The 19,616-nt window shown below is 50.6% G+C and overlaps 2 protein-coding genes across 2 annotated transcripts in view; both read right to left on the bottom strand.

Annotated features, from left to right (window-relative positions):
- Positions 1 to 1,348: 1,348 nt before the first annotated feature.
- Positions 1,349 to 16,876, bottom strand: ELK1 (ETS transcription factor ELK1). Its single transcript, XM_045288295.1, has 6 exons — positions 16,782 to 16,876; positions 7,863 to 8,134; positions 4,687 to 5,142; positions 3,461 to 3,874; positions 2,844 to 2,945; positions 1,349 to 2,752 (listed from the first exon to the last, which is right to left on the bottom strand). The coding sequence occupies exons 2-6, from the start codon at positions 8,070 to 8,072 to the stop codon at positions 2,654 to 2,656; spliced, it is 1,281 nt and encodes a 426-aa protein (XP_045144230.1). The 5' UTR covers positions 8,073 to 8,134; positions 16,782 to 16,876; the 3' UTR covers positions 1,349 to 2,653.
- Positions 16,877 to 18,267: 1,391 nt separating this feature from the next.
- Positions 18,268 to 19,616, bottom strand: part of UXT (ubiquitously expressed prefoldin like chaperone) — a 14,008-nt gene continuing 12,659 nt past the window's right edge. Inside the window, exons 6-7 of the mRNA XM_045288302.1 lie at positions 18,576 to 18,639; positions 18,268 to 18,362 (exon numbers count right to left, since the gene is read on the bottom strand). Of these exons, the coding sequence (XP_045144237.1) occupies positions 18,309 to 18,362; positions 18,576 to 18,639 (118 nt within the window). The 3' untranslated portion in view covers positions 18,268 to 18,308. The remainder of the gene's footprint in view (positions 18,363 to 18,575; positions 18,640 to 19,616) is intronic.

The raw sequence follows: 19,616 nt of genomic DNA, 5'->3' as shown, positions 1-19,616 counted from the left end.
TTTTGTACTGCTGGGGGTGGGGGCGGGTGTACCATGAGCTGCGGGTGGACTCAACAGTAACTAATATCACCAACTACTATTACTGTCTACCCAACAGAGTCACACGATCCCATTCAGTCATCTACCGGAGCTTCAAATGTACACTGACCGATTTACAAGGGCAATTGTATCGCATCGACAGCTTCACGCACACAGCCATTACCTCGCATGCAGTCTGCTCCCGTCCTCTCTGAATAAGCCTCATAAGCCGCTACCACCATTCGTTCAGTCCGAGGCCGTTTACAAAATCAGTTACTGAGTTGCCGTCCCCAGTCTTCGCTCAGGAAATTCCTCACAGACACATGCTGTCGCTCTGAGTCGAAGGCACTCCGTTTGGTTTCTGTTTCCTGCAAACATCCAGCCCATGGTTTAGTCTCTTGGGAAATGTTTCATCCGTACCACAATCTCAAGACCCCGTCTCAGTCATGGAGTTGGCTCCTCACATGTGCACGCATACGGGTAGCTGCTGACTTCTGCAGGCTTGCACACAAATGATGTGGTCTCTTGCACTTTTCAGCTGCTCTGCCTGTCATCCCCCCATTCCCCCCTCTGCAGAAGCACTGAGGCCACGGGCAAACCCGGGGTGTAGACTGCTTGGCCTCCAGTGTCACATACACAATGACAGGCTCACCTGGCCTGGCCATCATGGCCACTTCTGCCTTCTGTTTCCTCACAGTCAGTCTCTTATGTCTTGGTCACCCATTGGCCTTACAGCCATTTTCGCTCATGAAATCGACGTCCCAGACATACACTCCTGTCACTTTGGCTGATGAAGTCGCTGCATGAACGGTTTTCATACACATTCCGTCTCTCGACACTACATGGACTTGGAACTTCCAGTGAGGTTTCTCACTTTCACACAACTCCCTACGATCACACCCACCGTCTCCCACACTTGGGTTCACTCGGTCTACCTTGCTCCTCACCAGCTTGTCAAAAGTAACTGTCCTGCAGTCACCATTACCTTCTCACACATGATCTCACAGATCCCGTCACGCTGTCTTGTGCTGTATTTAATTCATTTCATGATAAAGTACATCTGACGCACAGCCAAAATTTCTCAGACACAAAATCAAAATTTGGTGGTGCCAACTTCTACAGTCTCGTGCACAGTTCCATACACACACACACACACACAATCACAGCTTTGCACGCGCACACGCACACGCACACACACACACACACACACAGGCCAATTTGCTCTCTCTATTACCATTTTGCCGTCACGGTCTATGTCTCACACTCACACCACACAGTCCTCGCCACATCACATGCTCAGGGGGAGGAAAAACACCAACAGCCTCTAGCATCACCTTTAAAAATATATATTTACAGGAACAATTCCCCATTCTCTGGGACTCTTAGCAAAAAAAAAAAAAGATCCATTTTGGGGAAGTAAAACAAACAGTGGAGACAGGTAGAGCACCGTCCCCCAAGTCACCATCTCCCAGGTCCCCAGGCCTGAGCTGGGCCTTTGCTGATAGGAGGTGAGTGCAGAAGTCTTGACTCCACCTCTACAGCTGTGAATTGATACAGGGCAGGTCTTATGAGCCCCGTTCCTCCCTCCCAACTCCAGGGACACTTAAAGGGTCCTTTGTACCCGCCCGCAGGAAGTTGGGGGGCTGGGAGGGAGGGAACTGAAAATACACATTTGGTATCAAAAATAAACACTTGGGGGTGGCAGGAAGATTCCCCCAAATCCCTTCCTTCCCACTCACCCCCCATCTCAGATACAGGAAGAGATGCCCCCTCTCCCTTATTGAAAAGCCCTGTTTAAAAATAGATTATACTATCAAAATGGATGGGGCAAGGGGCACAGGGAGACCTGGAGTACTGGCTAGAGGAGCCCCCCAGACGGGGACCACCCCCCCAAAAAAACTTTCATTGGGAGGTAACAGGCAGGACCCCACGGAGTTTGGCAGACAAAGGAATGGCTTCTCAGAGGGGAGAATAGCAAAGGGGACATCCCTCCCTTACCAAACAGCTGGTTGAAAAAAGGTTGGGGAGGTGAAAGTTCCTATTGCGAGGGGGTGGCTCTGTCTCGGCCAAGACTCCCAAACCTTTCAAAGGTGCACAATTCTCCCGAGACTCCTGGGCCTATCCAGGAATAAAAGAGACCACCCATCTAAAAAAGAGACAGGGCTGCTGTAGCTCCCCGAGGGCTGGCTGAGAAATAAAGAAAGAAATGTTCTTCTCGTGCCAGACCCTGATTGTCTCATCTTGGGGGCAGGGAGGGGGGGATGTAGAGATGGGGGAGATATCCTCACCAATCCCCTAAAAGGGAGAGCCAGGCTCCTCCCAGCGGCCTTCAAAAAATAAATAAATAAACCGTCCCTACCACTGAGGCAGGTGACGAGTAAGAGCGGCCACTGGAGAGGCTGATAAAGAAGAAAGAAGTTGTATTTTCTGTGTGCGTGTGTGTGTGTGTGTGTGTGTGTGTGTGCACGCAGAAGGGTGGGGGTTACTGTGCGATTCTTCTTCCCAAGAGTCCCTATCCCACCAGACGAGAACATGAATCTGTCCACTGGATTGCTTCTTCTTGAGAAGGCTGGCTGGAGAGAAGACTGAGGGAGGGCATGGATGGAGTGACCCCGGTAGGGGCTGGCGCTGGTAGTCATGGCTTCTGGGGCCCTGGGGAGAGCACCACGGGGGTCGAAAGGCCATCCACGCTGATGGAAGGAATGTGCACCTGGGCGCTGCCACTGGAGGGAAACTGGGGGGGCAGAAATAGGGAGAGGCCAGATTAGGGTCATGTTAGGGTCACTCACTGTCCCTAGGATGGGGGTGCGGGGAAGGGAGCCTACCTGGAAGGAGAGCTTGGCTGGGCTTCGGGGTGCAATGGGGCTTAGGGTACTCCAGAAGTGAATGCTGGGGGGCAGCGAGCTGGGCGTCAGCAGCACCGGGGTCTGCAAGGAAGGGGTGTGGGAAGACGGGAGGCACTGGGTGCCAGCCCCTCCCAGATTTCCCCCCTCCGACTCCCGAGGGCGCGGCTCAGCACTCCACGGGCCTAGACCATAACCACTATGGCCCAGCCTGCAGGAATCTCTCAAACTTGACCCAGGCATGGCCTCACACCTGCGACTCCTGAGAGCCCCCTTTCAGACCCTGAGGCCTCCTTGGGCAAGGCCTTCACCCACACAACTGCCTCCACATCGCTGCTCTCAAACCTCACAATTCACCTACCCAACAGCGCGGGCTCAACCCCGAACTTGCTTGCCTGACCTGCAGTCTCTCTCCACCACCCCCCACCCTCCAGAGGTTCCCACAGAAGCCCATCCCCTTGTACTGGGGTCTCCTGGGCCCTTCAATTCATCAAGCCCCCTCCTGGCGCGCTCCCTGGATCCTGGCCCCTCACAGGCCAGCACAGCTACCTTAGCCATCGCCCCATTCCTCAGCTGTCCATCCCTTCGCAGGCACTCACCAATGTATGTGTCGGCAGCAAGGATGGCGTCAGTGCTGGCCCTGGAGCCTGCAGGCCGGAGCTAGTCCCCGATCCTGGAGTCCGTTCGGGTCCCGGCCCACCCAACAGGCTTGGGCTGACTGGAAGCTCCAGGTCCCGGGGCTTCCGACCCTTCTGCGGCTGGGCAATCTCTGTGCTGGAAATGGTGGAAGACGCTCGGCTCGCTTCTCGGCCGGCCGTCTCCATAATGACGGCAGGAAGGATTTCGGACCGAACCTTGGTAGCTTCTGGCACAAACCCCGCCTCCCCATCGCTGGAAGCTTCCAACTCTTCTTTGGGTCCGTCTACTTTCACTTGTGGGGGCAGTGGCCGACCCAGCCCCGACTCCATATTCATTTCTTCAGATTTCGGGGCCTCGGGCGGGGTCAGGATAACCTGGAAGAGGGATGGGTGCGGGAGGGACGAAATAAGAGCTCTTGGGGCTAGTGAAGCTGTCTCCAGTCAGCCAGCCACAGATTCCCCTGGGAAGGTGGGGCTTAGTTTGGGGGACAAGGGACTGGCAAGCGGGGAGGGCACTGGGGCAAGGCCTCTCGCTGGACTCGAGGCACCTGGGGCAAGACAATCACATTGGTGGGAGGACTGCTGGGGCTACCTTCCTCCTACATTAAAAGTGGTTCTCAAAACTTTGCTCGAGGGAAGTACAGCATTCACCTCATTTGAAAATTTGTTAAAAATGGGAGTTCTCAGGCCCCTTTCAAGAGCCCCAAATTAACCATAAATTCTGGGGGTGTTTTAACAAGGCCCCAGGTGAGTCTGCAAAGTGCTAACATTGAGAATTCATGCATTACACAAATATGCTCAGGGTTACTTACTTACTCTATGCTGGGTAGCTACTAAGTGTCAAAAACCCACTGCCATCAAGTCGATTCTGACTCATGGTGACCCTATAGGGGTTTCAAAGACCGTAATTCTTCATGGGAGTAGCAAGCTTTGTCTTTCTCCCATAGAGCTGCTGGTGGTTTCAAACTGCTGACTTGGTTTGCAGCCCAACATGTAACCACAAGGCCAACAGTGCTCCCACGCTTTATCTCCTCCTTCCTCATCAGGACGCTCCCAGCTCTCCTCCCACCACTCTCTCTAAGGGGCCATCCTCTCCTGCCATCTGATCCCCTGGGACTCATTCAGGATTTGTACCTCCCTCCTCCTCCCCAACTCTTCTGGTAGAATTTTCAGGGTCCAGTCCTCACCTGCAGAGGCAGGCCAGCCTCCTCTGCCTCCAGGCAAGCCTCCAAGGGACTTGGACTGGCGCCAGTGCTCCCCGAGGGGGGTGCTGCTGCTCCTGCAGAGGTGGTGCTGGGGAGCGCTGAGGCAGGCCGAGGGTGAGAGGGTGGCTGAGGCGGGGGCTGTGGCTGCAGGGACTGGATGGTGAAGGTGGAATAGAGGCCTGAGCGCATGTACTCGTTCCGGCTGCTGCGTGACAAACCACCTGGGCCTGCCATTCCTGCGCCCTTGGGTGTGCCTGGCTTCCCTGTGGCGGAGTCCCCGGGGGCAACGTGTACAGCAGCAGAGGCCACATTTGTCACAGAGGAGGCAACAGACACCTCAGGCTGGGGTGGGCAGTCCTCATTGGAGCACCCTGCGACCTCAGGGTAGGACACAAACTTGTAGACAAACTTCTGGCCGCTCACTTTGCGGATGATGTTCTGGGAAGGGAGGAGAGGGGACAGAGGGACTTAGAGGAAAGGGGCAGGTGAAGAGAAGGTGTGGATGGAGGAGGAGGAGGTGGAGGGGTGCGTCAATTCTCCTAGGATCTTCCTTCCCACCTGTCCCTCTCTCGGCTTTTTAGGCACCTGGCCTACCTTCTCTGAGTCTGCCTGCCTGTGTGTTCCCCAGCTCACCCATCTCTCTCAAATCTTCAGCTCCTCCCATGCCCTCTGCTGTCTCTTACTTCTTCCCCAGATTCCCTTATGGGGTCCCTCCCTGCCTCGCCCTTCTATAGTCTCCCTTTACACTGATTCCTTTAAACCTACTACCCCTTTCTTTCTCCTTTCCACGGCTCCCTTGCATTTTTCCTCCCCACATACCTCTCTCCAAGTCTCATCTGTCACTGCTCGCCTCCATCTGTCTGACTACATCCACCATCTCACACACATCTCCCCATCACAGGGCCCATCTGAGGGAGCAGACACACTAGCAGGATTTCTTCCCGGCTCCAAAAACCAGGGGGTGTTTGTGGGCTGAAGGGTCAGGCCTTGGGAGCAGCTGTCAGGACCCAGCTTTGGAGATGAGCTAAGACAGGAAAATGCAATCATTGGTATATAAATGCTGGAAGCGGCCAGATTAAGATAGAAGAATGGGGTGCTGAGTTATAATTAATACAAAGCCAAACCAACTGCCACCGAGTTGGTTTTGACTCATAGCGACACGAAAGGACAGGGTAGAACCACTCTCTAGGGTTTCCTAGGCTCACGTTTGTATGGGAAGAGACAGCCTCATCTTGCTCGTGCAGAGTGGCTGGTGGGTTTGAACTCTGACCAATCTGCCAGTTGACACAGAAGTGGCACAGGGAAAAGGCCAGTAGAGAGAACATGCTGAGGAGGCCTTATTATTACTCTCATGGAGTGGTGACCTGGAGCAATGAGAATATTAAATAACTGATAGTAATAGAAGATGAAAATCCTGGTATAGATATTAGAGGGGGGATCTCAAAGCTGGCCTAAAGGTGAATCTCAGAGCAGGTTTGGGGCATTTCAGGACAGGTCTGGAGGTGCTCATGATGTCCTAGTGGTCCCACAAAGCCTGACTGTTATCGTTTATGAACATGTTATCACCACTTAGCAACGTGGCTAAGTTCCACAGACCAGATCATGATGTAAAAGTCGACATTACACAAAAATGGAGGATGACTGCATCATGATAGACCTGCCAAATGAAAGCATCACATACGTGACAAACCACTGAGAATCAATGCGCAGCCAAGTTGACACGTCACCTGAACCATCACAACCAGCACTACCCTCACCTCATGCCTTAGTGTTCTGTTACTGACAGACTATGTAGTTAATGTGCAGAGTACTTGGATTTTTTTAGTATGATCATAAATGTGAAATGTCAGATAACGGGATTGCCAACAAGTGAGGGCTGGTATATTGGATTGGAAGTTTAAGTTAAAGGAATCAAACATGAAAGTGAACACACGCTATAAATAGGAAGGCTGTGCAGCAGATGTCTAGGGCTGGGTGGGGAGGGGCAAGAGGAACCTGGGAGACCTGGAAGCACTCTGGGGTGGAGTCGTAATGCTGATGTGTGCGTGCAGAGGGGTGCTTGCATTTCTCGAATGGAAGGAGGACAGTAAGGGATACTCATATTGTTTTGGAGGCTTCAGCTAGAGAAATACCAAAATGCAATAATTGGCATAAATATTGGCAGCACTGGTTTGAGAATCTAAGAGATAGGGTGACAAATACTTTTTAAATTTTGCTATAAAAAAGATGATAACATAACTGATATAAATATTGGAGAAAACCAGTGCTACTCGGATTCAAGAAGGCTGGGGTATTGAGCTGGCATTAAATAGTGTGGTAGTTACATAATCTCCTGTCAACTTGAACGAAGGGGTGGGGTTTAGCCTGTCAATCAGGTCGCAGCTTGATGACCTCATTTGGAGGTGCAACCAATAAATAGTTCACTGGAGGCTGGACCCACTCTCTCTCTGCTTGACATTCCTATTGAAAAGTCACATGGATCTAAATAAATAAATAAATTTTCTTTAAAAAAGAAAGAAAAGTCACATTGAGCTGTGCTGATGATGGCAGCCAGAGCCCTGGAGCTAGAGCAGCCACGCGGAGACCCATGCCAGCCCTGAAATGCTTCCTCCACCACTGGATCCACAAGACTTCCCACCCACTGGCCTGTGATCTTCCTACATTCGGCATCATTGCATGTGTTGCGTGCATCTGAAGAGGAATTTATAGACTGGTATTGGACTTATGGACTTCATCTGGACTGGGCCGGGATGTTCTCTTAATATGCAATTACTCTTGGATAAAAAATTCTTACACACACGAGTGTCTCTTTTGTTTCTCTAGTCCACCCAGACTAACCAGATCGTTTGGCTGCAATAACAGAGCAAGAAAAGGAAATGCTATACAAGGTGTGGTGGGACAGCACTGCTGTGGAGATCTCAGAGGATGGGGTGAAGAGGGTCATTATTAATGTTGCTTTGAAGGTTTTAGCTAAGCAGCAAGACAAGGAACAAACTGACATAAAGGTCTGGGGGCCCAACATCAGTCTGAGGGTAGCAAAAGGTGGGGAAAGAAATGGCAAATTTTAAGACTATTTTCCAAGTTCTAGCTCCAGAAATGTGTGCCAAGAAAATGAAATGATGGATAGACACACTGAGGGTTCCGAGCCCTGGTCTTACCTTGTCATAGTAGTACCGCAAGGCCCGGCTGAGCTTGTCGTAATTCATGTTGGTCTTGTTCTTGCGCAATCCCCAGAGCCGGGCCACCTCCTCTGCATCGACTAGCTTGAACTCCCCCCCATCCCGTGAGGTCCAGGCGATGATGTGGCCATTGCCTTGCTCTCTCAGCAGCTGCAGCAGAAACTGCCACAGCGTCACAGATGGGTCCATCGCTGGGGGAGCGCTTACGTCATCCTAGGGGTCTGGAGGAGACACAGCTCAAAGCCGAGAGGCTGTGGACACAGGAGGGGGTAGAGATCAGTAGGAAGACGATTTCTTTCTTGCATCTTACCTCCACCTCTGGCCCTAAACATCATTACCATTTCCTACACCCTTAGCCTGGGAGTCCTGGTGACATAACTGGAGGTCGGCAGTTCAAAACCACTAGCCTCTCTGTGGGAGAGAGGAGGCTCCAGTCTCCGCAACCCAAAGGGGTGGTTCTGTTCTAGCCTGTCCTAACAGGGTCGCTCGGGGTCGGCATCTACTCGCTGGCAGTGAGCTGGAATTAGATCGAGCTGGGTTGGGATGATTCCTGTCATAGGACTAGATTTCTGGGGACTCTGGGATGGTAAGAATGTGTTTTGCATGTGGGACATATGTGAATCTCTGGGGGGGCGGCTAGAACGTGGACCATGTTGGGCAGAATAATGGCTTCTCAAAGATGTCCATGTCTTAGTCTTTGGAACTTAGATGCTACCTTGCATAGCAAAAGGAATTTGGCAGATGGAATTAAGATGACCAGTGGGGAAGGGAGACTGATTTTTAAATAAAGAGATTCTCTTGGATTCTTTGTATGGGCCCAATCTAATGGCCCGAGCTCTTAAAGGTGGTGGAAAGGCAGCTCAGGCCAAAGAGACAGAAGAGAGTCAAAGCATGAAACGGACTGGACCTGCTTGGAAGGTCGAAAGAGGAGGCTGCGAGTCCAGGAATGCAGGCAGCATTCAAACTGGGAACCACTCCAAGCTGGTAAAGGCCTTTAGCTGACAGCCCATGAGAAAACAGGTACCTTGAAAGTCCTACAAGTGCAAGGAACTGAATTCTGCTAACAACCTAAGCAAGGAGAACAACGTACATTCAAAGCTAGGCGGTCGGCCACCATCGTTGATTAGGGCACAGCTGTTTGCTTCTTCAAAACAACAATAGAAAGCTCCCTGGACATTGAGTTGAGTTCCAAGGCTGCACATCTTCTTCACAGGAGCAGATAGCCTGGTGGGTTTGAACCCCGACCGACCTTGTGGTTGGTGGTCCAACACCTAGCCCGAATGGGCAGATTTGTTTGCTATGCAATGCAACCATGGTCCTTACTACAGCAATTACCGAACTGTTTTGAACTGGTTCAAACAATGCCTTGGTCTTGAGAAGCGAAGTGCGTGACAATTGGTTATAGCAGGAATAGAAAATGAATCAACGCTATAAATGAACTTTACCATTTTCTCTTCGATCCCATCACACAATTTCAAGTGTCTCAGACAGCTCATTTGGTCAGGTCCTGGTGAATGCTGTTCCCTCATCCCATCTGGGGTTTTCTTGCTCAGCCTTGAAGTCTTCTCCATCTTTCAAGTTCTTTTCCAGGGTTCATTCCTTTAGGAACAGGTGCCTTAGTGGTGCTGTCAGGGAAGTGTTGGGCTGCTAACAGCTAGGTCGGTGGTTCAATTCTACCAGCGGCTCCTCTTCTCACACAGATTTACAGCCTCAGAAACTCTATATAGAGCAGCAGTTCTCAACCTGTGGGTCATGACCCCTTTGGGGGTCGAACAACCCTTTCACAGGGGTCGCCTGACTCATAACAGTAGCAAAATGACAGTTAAGAAGTAGCAATGAAAACCATTGGATGGTGGGGGGGGGTCACCACAACCTGAGGAACTGTATGAAAGGGTTGCAGCATGAGGAAGGTTGTGGGCTTGGGTTTGGTTTTCCTTTGAATGGAATGCCTGCTTTCTTCTGTCCCACTATTCCCCACTCCCCACCCCTGTGGCACGTTATTGTCCCCGTCTGTTCTCCCATTTGATAGCAACAGCAATAACTAATGTTTAGAGTACTTAGTACATGCCAGGCAGTTTTCAGTAGAGAGGCCACTATAGCTTACTACTCACCACGTAGGCCCTGGAGTCAGACTGCCGCTAGTCTGCCACTCACGAGGGGGTTTCAAAAAGTCCACGGCAAAACTGAATTACAAACTAATGGAATTGTTCCACAAACTCCTGGAAGCGCCCATGTATTAGCTGTCTGACCCTGGACATATTCTTTAACATCTTTGTCCCTCATTTTTTCTCAACCATAAAATAGGAGTGTTCTTATCTGTAGAGATAACATCTAGTTCATAGGTATTGTACGGATTGACTACAATACCCCTGCAGTAGGGAGGCTTTAAATAAACATAAGCTACAAATCTGCACATAAAGGGTCCTGGTGACAATGGGTGAAGCTCTGGACTGCTGACTAAAGCGGGCAGCTCAAACCCACCTATAGCTCTCTACAGGAGAAATATGAGGCCCCTGCTTCCACAGCATTTTGCTGCCTCAGAAACCTTACGGAGTTCTTCCTCTGTTCTATAGGATTGCCGTGAGTCAGCATCAACTCAACGGCAGGGGAAGTGGGAAATTTGTTTATGAATCTCTGTTATTTCAAAATCCCAACCCCTCTACAAATGTAACTCCTTCAGTGGCAACTGACTTGACTTGAAATTAAATAAGGCCCTCTAAGAGCTTGACTGAGGGTGTTATGTAACATATGTCTATACCCTATTACCTTTTTAAAATCTGAAAACTCCTAAGTTCTGAACTACATCTGGCACTTCAGGTTTTTGTTTTTGTTTTTGTTTTCTTTTAAAAGAATCATTTTATTGGGGGCTCATACAACTGTTATCCCAATCCATACACACATCAATTGTGTAAAGCGCATTTGTACATCGTTTCTCAAAACATTTTCTCTCCATTGAAACCCCCGACATTAGGTCCTCATTTTTCCCCTCCCTCCCCGCTCCCCCCTCCCGCATGAGCCCTTGATAGTTTATAAATGGGTATTTTGTCATATCTTGCCCTGTCCGACGTCTCCCTTCATCCACTTTTTGATTGTCTGTCCCCCAGGGAGGAGGTCACACACAGTTCCATGTAATCGGTTCCCTCTTTCCTACCCATTCTCCCTTTACCCTCCCTGTTTTGCCACTCACACCACTGGTCCTATAGGGCTCATCCGTCCTGGATTCCCTGTATTTTCAGTTCCTATCTGTACCAGTGTACCTCCTCTGGTCTAGCCAGTCTTGCAAGATAGAATTCGAGTCATGGTAGTGGGAGCGGGGAGGAAACCTTTAGGAACTAGAGGAAGGTTGTATTTCTCATCATTGTTACATCGCACCCTGACTGGCTCATCTCCTCCCCGAGACCCCTCTGCAAGGGGATCTCCAGTGGCCTACTAATGGGCTTTGGATCTCCACTCTGCACTCCCCCCATCATTCACTATGGTAAGATTTTTTGTTCTGATGATGCCTTACACCTGATCCCTTCGACAACTCATGGTTGCATAGGCTGGTGTGCTTCACTTCAGGTTTTTGATAAGGAAATGGAGACCCACTCTGATCTTTTCCTAAGGATTGACTCATCTATCTCTCCCCAACTGACAGATCCTCACTGTCAACAAGTCCATTCCAAACCACAGCCATCCTACAGGACAGAACAGAACTGGCCCTGGGGGTTGCTGAGACGAAATCTTTATAGGACTAGAAAGCCTCATCTTTCTCCCCAGTGGGTTACATGTTGGGCTGTTAACTGCAAGGTCAGCAGTTCGGAACCACCAGCTGCTCTGAGGGATAAAGATAAGGCTTTTTCCTCCTGTAAAGATTTATAGGGACTCATAGGGGCAGTTCTCCGCTGTCTTCGAGGGTTACTATGAGTCGGAACTGACTCAGGGGCAGTGAGTTTTGAATGAGAATTTAGAGATGAGGTGGCTGGGGCACTGTCGGTCTCAATGACCTGCACAAGAACACACAGCTCTAAGTGGCAGCGCCAGGATTTCAACCCAGGTTTCCAGGTGCTAGTTGTCTAAGCTCTTCACCATGAGGCTAATCTGCCTCTCACACTGACTGCTCCCTGAGACCGTGTCCAGAGAGAACAGGAACTTCCCCATACCCGCTATAGTTGCTTTCTTTCCTGAGAGCAAATGCGCAATAAACACAAATAGGCTTTCTATTCCTTAGGGAAATGAGCTTTAATCAATCCATTGTTCAGATGGCTAGAATCACTGGGCGAGGAATAAAGCTTTTCACATCAGACAGTTTGGAGAATCTCCCTGCATTATTTACCGATGGATTCTTCAATCTATAAATGTGTGTGTGTATTCCTCTTATGTCCAAGTTCTTTCAAAGATCATTCAGCATACAGTTTTAGCCCATTATGCAAGTCCCAGACCCATGAACTATGGAACTATGTCTAGACTGAGGAGTCCAAGATCTCACTCTATTTCAAAGCCCACTTGTGTCAGAGGTGCAGAGTTCAATGTGACCCCTGGTGGCCACAACAGGCAACTAACTGTACCAGTTCCTCTTTTGGCTGCAACAGAACCTATGATTCATTTCAGGCCACATTCACAAACAGGATTTTGGATCCCATTTATTTTTACCTTTCTCATCTGACCCCTAATAAGAGGTCTAGTGACTTGCCTAATTCAAATGTGTTTACTTCTCTGACCTCATTCATTTAGTAAATATTTATCGAGTGTCTATTGCTTTCTGTAAAGAATACGGCCTCAGAAACCCCATGGTACAGTTCTACTTTGTCCTATAGGGTCAAAGTGAGTCCTAAATGATTTGACTGCAATGGGTTAACTGGGGGCCCGGTGCTGGGAAATCAGCAAGTGAAGAGAACAGACAAAAATCCCTGCTCTGGTGCCATCCCTAGTTTCGAGAAGACTGACCCAAACCAAGGGGAACAAGTGAAAAGAATGTAGATGGTGGTGGGAGCCATAGAGCCAAATAAAGCCAGAAAGGAGTCATTTTTAAAAGGGTACTTCAGGCTGGGTCATCACTGAGGAAGTGACATTTGCGCAAAGACCGGAAAGAATGTCTTGGAATCAGGCTTGGGAATATCTGGGAGAGCAGCAATTCAGGCATGGGGAAGAGCCAGTGTAAAAGGGCTCACAGCTGGAAGTGTCTGAGCTGCTACAGAAAGCTCCTCTTGGCGGGAGAGGGATGAGTAAGGGGGAAAGAAGTAGGTGATGAAAGCAGAGGGGGCAAGAGGTCAGACTATGACTTTTTTCACATATTACATGGAACTGGGATTTAACTGAGTGAGCCTTGAGAGGACTGGGAACAAAGGGACAGGTGACATGCAGTGATATGCTGTGACTTGGCATTTAATAGGTTCCCCCTTAACGCAGGGCCGGAAGAGGCTACCACACCAGTGCAAGTGAGAGCTGGTGAACTCGGTGAGTGAGCAGGGGCTGCATCCTGATTCAAATCCGTAGGGCCGAGAGGCTTTGCCAGCAGGTAGCATAGTGAGTGGTAGACAAGAGGGGAGTCCAGGATGACTCCAGGCTTTGCGTCTGATCACCTGAAAAGGCAGAGTTGTGACAACTGAGATGGGGAGCACTACGGAGAACAGGCTTTGCGGGGAGATGAGGTGGTCAATTTTGGAGCCAGCCAGTTTCAGATGCTTGTTAGACACCTATGTGCATGCTATGAATAAAAAAAAATTTTAAAGTCATCAGACAGCCCTTATGATGGACTGTACAAGATTTTACTCATTTAAATCCTTTAATTCTCACCCCCCCAATATAGGGTAGATATTATTGTCGTTATTCTCGTCTTCCAGGTAGGAAATAGAGGCACAGAAAAATAGCTTGTTCAAGGTCATAGAGCTGGAGCTGGAAGAGTCCATAATCAAAGCCAAGCAGTCTGGCTCCTGTCAGCAATCTTAACCCCTTATAACACCAGCTCAAAATTGCGAGACACACAGAGAGGGTAAGAGCCCAGAGGGTGACAGGGAGACGAGGGTGATCACTGAGGGCTTTCCTGAGGAGACCGAAGGAGGGATGTGGCACTCAGGGCCCATGTCTGTAGGAAAAGAGCTCCCAGTAGAGGGTACAGTATGTATAAAGGCTCTGAGGTGGGTACACGCTTGGCAGACTACATTGTGGCCACCCTGAACGGCCCACAGTTCCCTTAATGCACCAGAAGAGTCCCCACCTCTGAGGATACACATGTGCTGTTCTTGCCAGAAGTGCCATCCCCCATTCCTGTACCGGACGGACCCTTTATTACACAATCATCAAGTTGCGGCTCCTCCCCAGGCAGAATGAATTCTTCCTCTGCATGGTCCAGTATGCCATACCGCCAATTTGCCTTTGCAAAGCTGCTTCTCTTGAGTCTTCAGCCTCATAGTCCTCTCACCTGTGCTAGCGGTGTGTCCTTGGGCAGGTTACTTAACCTCTGTTTCTGTTAAATGGGGATATTTTACTCTCCCAGGCTTTTGTGAGGATTAAAGGGGTTGCTATAGGTAAAGGACTTAGAAAAGCTTCTCTGGCACATGGCAGGCACTCAAACAAATGGTGGGTATTATAGGGTCTTTCATTCTTTTCCTTGCCAACAATGCTCTTTCCCCATCTTCCAGCACCTTTCAAATGAGGCCTGCCCTGTCCCCCCCCCCACACAGAATCACTTAAGTATCACCTCTCGTATCTCTTCTTTTCTATCCCCTGCCCTGAGTTTCCTGTTTTTCCATTCATTCATGTACCGAATTTGTATGAAATACCTACAACATAAGTGGTAAAAACCTACATAGGAGGCATGTTTTCAGGTGCTAGGGACACTGCAGTGAGTAAATTTAAGTGAGACAATTTAAGCCCACAGGGTGCTCCCATTCTGATGGGGAGACATAGACAATAAGCATAACAAACTGGCAAATCCTCCAGTGCATCAGTGATAAGGGGCCCCAAATCCTCAACGCGAAGGTTTCTGAGACTGGAAATCTTTATGCGAGTAGATTGCCTCATCGTTCTCCCGAGGAACAGCTGGTGGGTTTGAACTGCCAACCTTTCAATTTGCAGTTCAATTCTTAACCCACAGTGCCACCAGGGTCCCTTATACAGGGAAAAGGAACAAATGAAGCAGAAAAGTGGTCTGACTCAAGCTGTGCATGTGGGGATCCAGGGAATCTCTTTTAAACAAGGTAGTCAGGGAGGCTGACCTGAAAGGTTGACATATGAATAGAGGCCTGAAGGAAGCCATGCATTTATCTGGGGGACGTGGGGCCCCAGCTAAGAAAACAGCTAAGGTCTGGTGTATGTGAAGCCCAGTGAGGACGAGCTAGAGAGGGAAGAGGTACATGAGGTGATCCCCGAGAAGCAACTTGTTTTATTGTCATTAACTCACAGGGATTCTTTATACCGGAGGAGCCCCTCATCTCACTGATGGGAACAAGGGAGACGCAGTGGAAGAGGGATTCAATCACTCAGAGCTGCTGGGGGTGGGAGGGTGCGGGTGCTGAAGCAAGGCGGAGGGCAGGGACAGCTCTGCTGGCAGAGGGACCAGCAAGAACAAAAACTTGGAGCTGCAAGCTCATTTGCCTTTTGTGAAGTGGGCTCCATAGAGTGGATGAAGTGAGAGTGGCGGGGTGTCTCTGATGTTCATTTGTCCACTGAGGGGCGGCCTAGCCTGGTACATATTGGGCAACTTGTAAGTAAGGTATTTATGCCTGAGTTCATTAAAAAAGCACTTAAAGCGCATCACATCACCTGGCATATATTATGTGCTCAATAAATATTGGCTCACACTGGTATTTTCTAAGAGCTCTGGTGGTATAGTGGGTTATGAGTTGGACTACTATTGCAAGGTTAGCGGTTCAAAACCATCAGCTGATCCGTGGGAGAAAGATGAAGGTGTCTGCTCCCATAAAGATGTAGTCTTGGAACCTATAGGGTTGCAATGAGTTGGAATTGACTGGACAGCAGTAGGGGCTTATTTTTTGAGGGGGGTGGTATTGGTATTATTATCACTAATACTGAATTCGTTGACAGTAAAAATGACCTGGGTCCAACAAGCAAAGAGAATCATGTACTACTGGAGGATGGGGGAAGAATGGGCAGGCAAGGCCACAGATTGATCCACCACAAGGAACAGGGGATCCTCTGGGAGAGTGGTTATAAAGCACCAAACCTATGGGAGATCCCCTTGCAAATACAAAGTACTAAACTGACCTACTGTTCAAAGGAAGGGAGAAGCCATGCAACGGCTGGGTCTGCAAACAAGGGAGAGGAGAGAGGGTAATGGGCGGGACACAAGCATACAGACTAATCTACTACAAAATGAAGAGCGGGGATGAAGCCATGGGCTGATGCATTGGGGGACTGGAGGAAGCAGGACCATAAACTCCCAGACTGACACACTGTAAAGAAAGAGGGCTGGTGGTGTCCACAACACTAGGGACTGATTCAGTACAAGGAGCTGGTGGGGTGGAATAAACATGGTTACAGACAGGTCCCCGGAAAGTTGGACAGGTGAAATACAAGCACTCAAACTCACTTATTATAAATGGGGATTGGACAATACCACAGACTGGTCCTCTATAAGTTGGGGTGGGTGCAAGACCATAGATGGGTCCCCTGTAAGTTCGGGAGGGAGAAATACAAGCACGCAGACTGATCCATTTTCATTATAAGACTGGTGAGGTGGGGAGGTGTTAGGCCACAGTCAGATCCACTACATGGGGCGAAGGGAGGGGGCAAGGTCCACCAGCCACGGTGGTGGTGATAGTGGTGACAGTGGGGGGCCGAACACTATCAGGCCACGGGCCAAGCCATATTCCCCACCACCACCCTGCCCCGTGCGGGGGCGGGAAGAATACGTGGGGTCATGAAGAGCCCTCCCCAACCTTCAGGCCCAGGGCTCACCTGTGCGCAGTGTGATAGCGGCTCTAGCGCGGTTGGCAGCTCCGGGGGGCGGGGGCTCCATGCGTGGCCCCACCGCCCCCCAGGCCCCAAGCTTCGAGGCGGCAGTGGCGGTGGCGGCAGCGGCGGTGGCAGCGGCGGCGGCGGGCTGCAGCACCTAGAAGCCGCCCCTGTGTGTCTCCACGGCTCACGTGGGCCCATAAAGGCGGAGCTGTGCCCCACCGCTCACTGATTGGCACAAGCAGCGGAGAACGCGCGGCATCGGGAATGAGGAGGCGAGCCTTGCCCCGCAAAGGCCTACTGTGATTGGCCCACAGAGAACTGATGGACCGCAGCCGACTGCCTGGGTCCCCAGGGGTGTGCTTGGCTCGCTGGTGCTCCGCTCTGATTCGTGCAAGGCCTGCTAGACCGTGGGCAGTTGACAAAATTCTGGAGGCGCCAGGCACTGATTGGTCTAAATGGGATTGATGGCACACAGACGGCGTCCTAGGAAGCGGTGGGTGGGGCCTGCTTCGTGCTGATTGGCGCACGAGGGACTCCTAGACAGCTGCCAAAACACCAAGGGGGTGGTGCCGCACTCCACGCTGCTGAGCGGAAACAGGACTTGTATAGAAGTGGGAGGAGCAGCCCGCTGGAGGGTGGGGCCCTGGCTCTGCGTGGGCGGGCTAGCTATGATGATTGGTGGAAAAGAGTAATTTAGGACAGGGCGGAAGTAGGAGGGTAGGACGGCTAGTGGACACTTGAAGGATCGCTGAGTGGCAGAAACTCAAAACCAATCCCCAACCCAACCCAGTGCCGTGGAGTTGCTTCAGACCCAGAGTGACCCGATGGGGCAGAGCAGAACGGCCCCTTATGGCTCCCCAAAGCAGACCACCTCCCTTGTGACAGCCCAGGAACTGCTGGCTTTGAACTGCTCGCCGTGGGGTGGACAGCCCAGGTGTAGCAAAAGGCAGTAAATAAAGGCCTACCAAAAGGGCAGACGCGAGCTGCAGTCAGCGATGATGGGGCAGAACTGGCACTGGTGGAAGCCTGGAATAAGGGGCTGGACACGGGCCTGGGGGAGGGGGGTGTCGGTGCGTGAGGCCCCGACTGGGTGGGATGGGGCATGGGAGTAATTAAGGCACCTGAGAAAGGCTTGGGCTGTGGGGAACCGGTAAGCCGTAGGGCTGTGAGAGAAACGCCGATTGCCCTGAGAACAAATCTCCACCCTCAACTGGACCACTCTATGGAAATTGGAAGGGTGCTGTACGGGAAGGGGGATGGAAAGAAGGGTGAAGTGGGGGGCTGGGTTGCCAAGGAGACAGTAGAGCAGGCAGAGCTTTAAGGCAAGTGGTAAATGCTGCCAGGCAACAGGCTGGAGGCGGGATTTCCGGGCCCTGTAGAGGAGTCCGGAGCTCTGGGCCTCTAGGTAATTGTGTGCTCTTCAAAACAGGGCCCCCTTGGCAACTAGACGGACGTAAGGTGTAAAGGAAGGGCTATCGGACCCAAAGGCATTCAGGTTCTTTAATGTTGGGGGTGGGGAGCAGGCAGTCAGTGAAGAGGCGTCTCTGGGAGATTTTGCAGGCCTTGTAGCTCTCTAAGGCCCTAAAAAAGAGGACAGGAGAGATGGAACAGAGTTGGAACAGCGAAAGTCCCAAGCCCCCACCCTAGGCTTACCTCCCCTCAAAGTTGGCCAGGCTCATTTGGCTGCAGTTCAGTGGGAAAGGGGAGGTTCTTCCCTTCTCTGCCTTTTTCCCTTCATTTGTCCCTATACACATTTAGACGATTGAGCCTGGGAGTGGGATAAGCTGTTCTCACCTCTAGTAACATGTGAATGTGGGCCTTGATATTCATGGAGTCCTTAGTAAGGCTGTTACTGAGCCTGGAGAGGAGAAACAAGAAAGGGTAAGGTGGGCCCGACATAAATGATGATGACAACGACCCTCTCTCAACACTCTTAAGTATCTACATCCTGGATGAGGAGCCCTGGTAGTGCAGTGGATATGCATTGGGCTGCGATCCACAAGGTTTGCGGTTAATCACCAGGTGATTGGCGGGAGAAAGACAGTCTAAGAAACCCACAGAGGCAGTTCTACCCTGTCCTTATGGGGTTCACCATGAGTCAGAATTGACTTGATGTTCACGAGTCTGAGGTTTTGTTTGACATCCTAGATGAGTCTCACAGGCCCAGTGGTGGGACCTATGTGACCTATCACCACCTAAGTTCTACTACCTGGCCTGCTCCTCTAAAAGAGGCCTGGCCACCACCTGGATCTCATGGATCTAAAAACCACTGATTGAATGCCTACTGTATGCCAGGCAGGTATAGGCACAGGAGAGACAGCAGTGAACAAAACACAATTCCCAGCCTTGTAGAGTTGACATTCATGTTATGAGACGGGCAAATAAATGACGGAAGCAAACTATACCATGTGCAGTTCTGGGGGCAATGAAAACAATTAGACAACCAGGGAAGATGAGGCGTGCAGGGGGGAAGATAATACATTTAGAGCACTCAGGGATGGCTTCATTAAGAAGCGTTTGAGCAAAGACTTAGAAAAGTGAGGAAGTGACGCATGTGGACAAGAGTGCTGAGGGTGGAGTGGACCTGACATGTCGGAGGTACAAAGACAGAGGCCAGTGTGGCTGAGAAGAGAAGGGGGAATGCAGGAAAAGGTACGGTCTGAAAGGTAAAGGGAGGGGGCCATCGGCTGGGTTCAGCCTCTAAGGCAGGCGTCCTCAAATTACAAACCGCAGGGCACATGCGGCCCGCGGACATTTATCCAGCCCGCCGGGTGTTTTTGCCCCGTTTTGTTTTTTTACTTCAAAATAAGATATGTGCAGTGTGCATAGGAATTT

The sequence above is a fragment of the Echinops telfairi genome, unplaced genomic scaffold (genome assembly GCF_000313985.2).
Source record: "Echinops telfairi isolate 266 unplaced genomic scaffold, ASM31398v2 ScPeMD7_19;HRSCAF=73, whole genome shotgun sequence".
In the NCBI taxonomy this organism is placed as follows: Eukaryota; Metazoa; Chordata; class Mammalia; order Afrosoricida; family Tenrecidae; genus Echinops; species Echinops telfairi.
The sequence above is the reverse complement of the archived record's forward strand: the minus strand, read 5'-3'. Positions and strand labels throughout refer to the sequence as shown.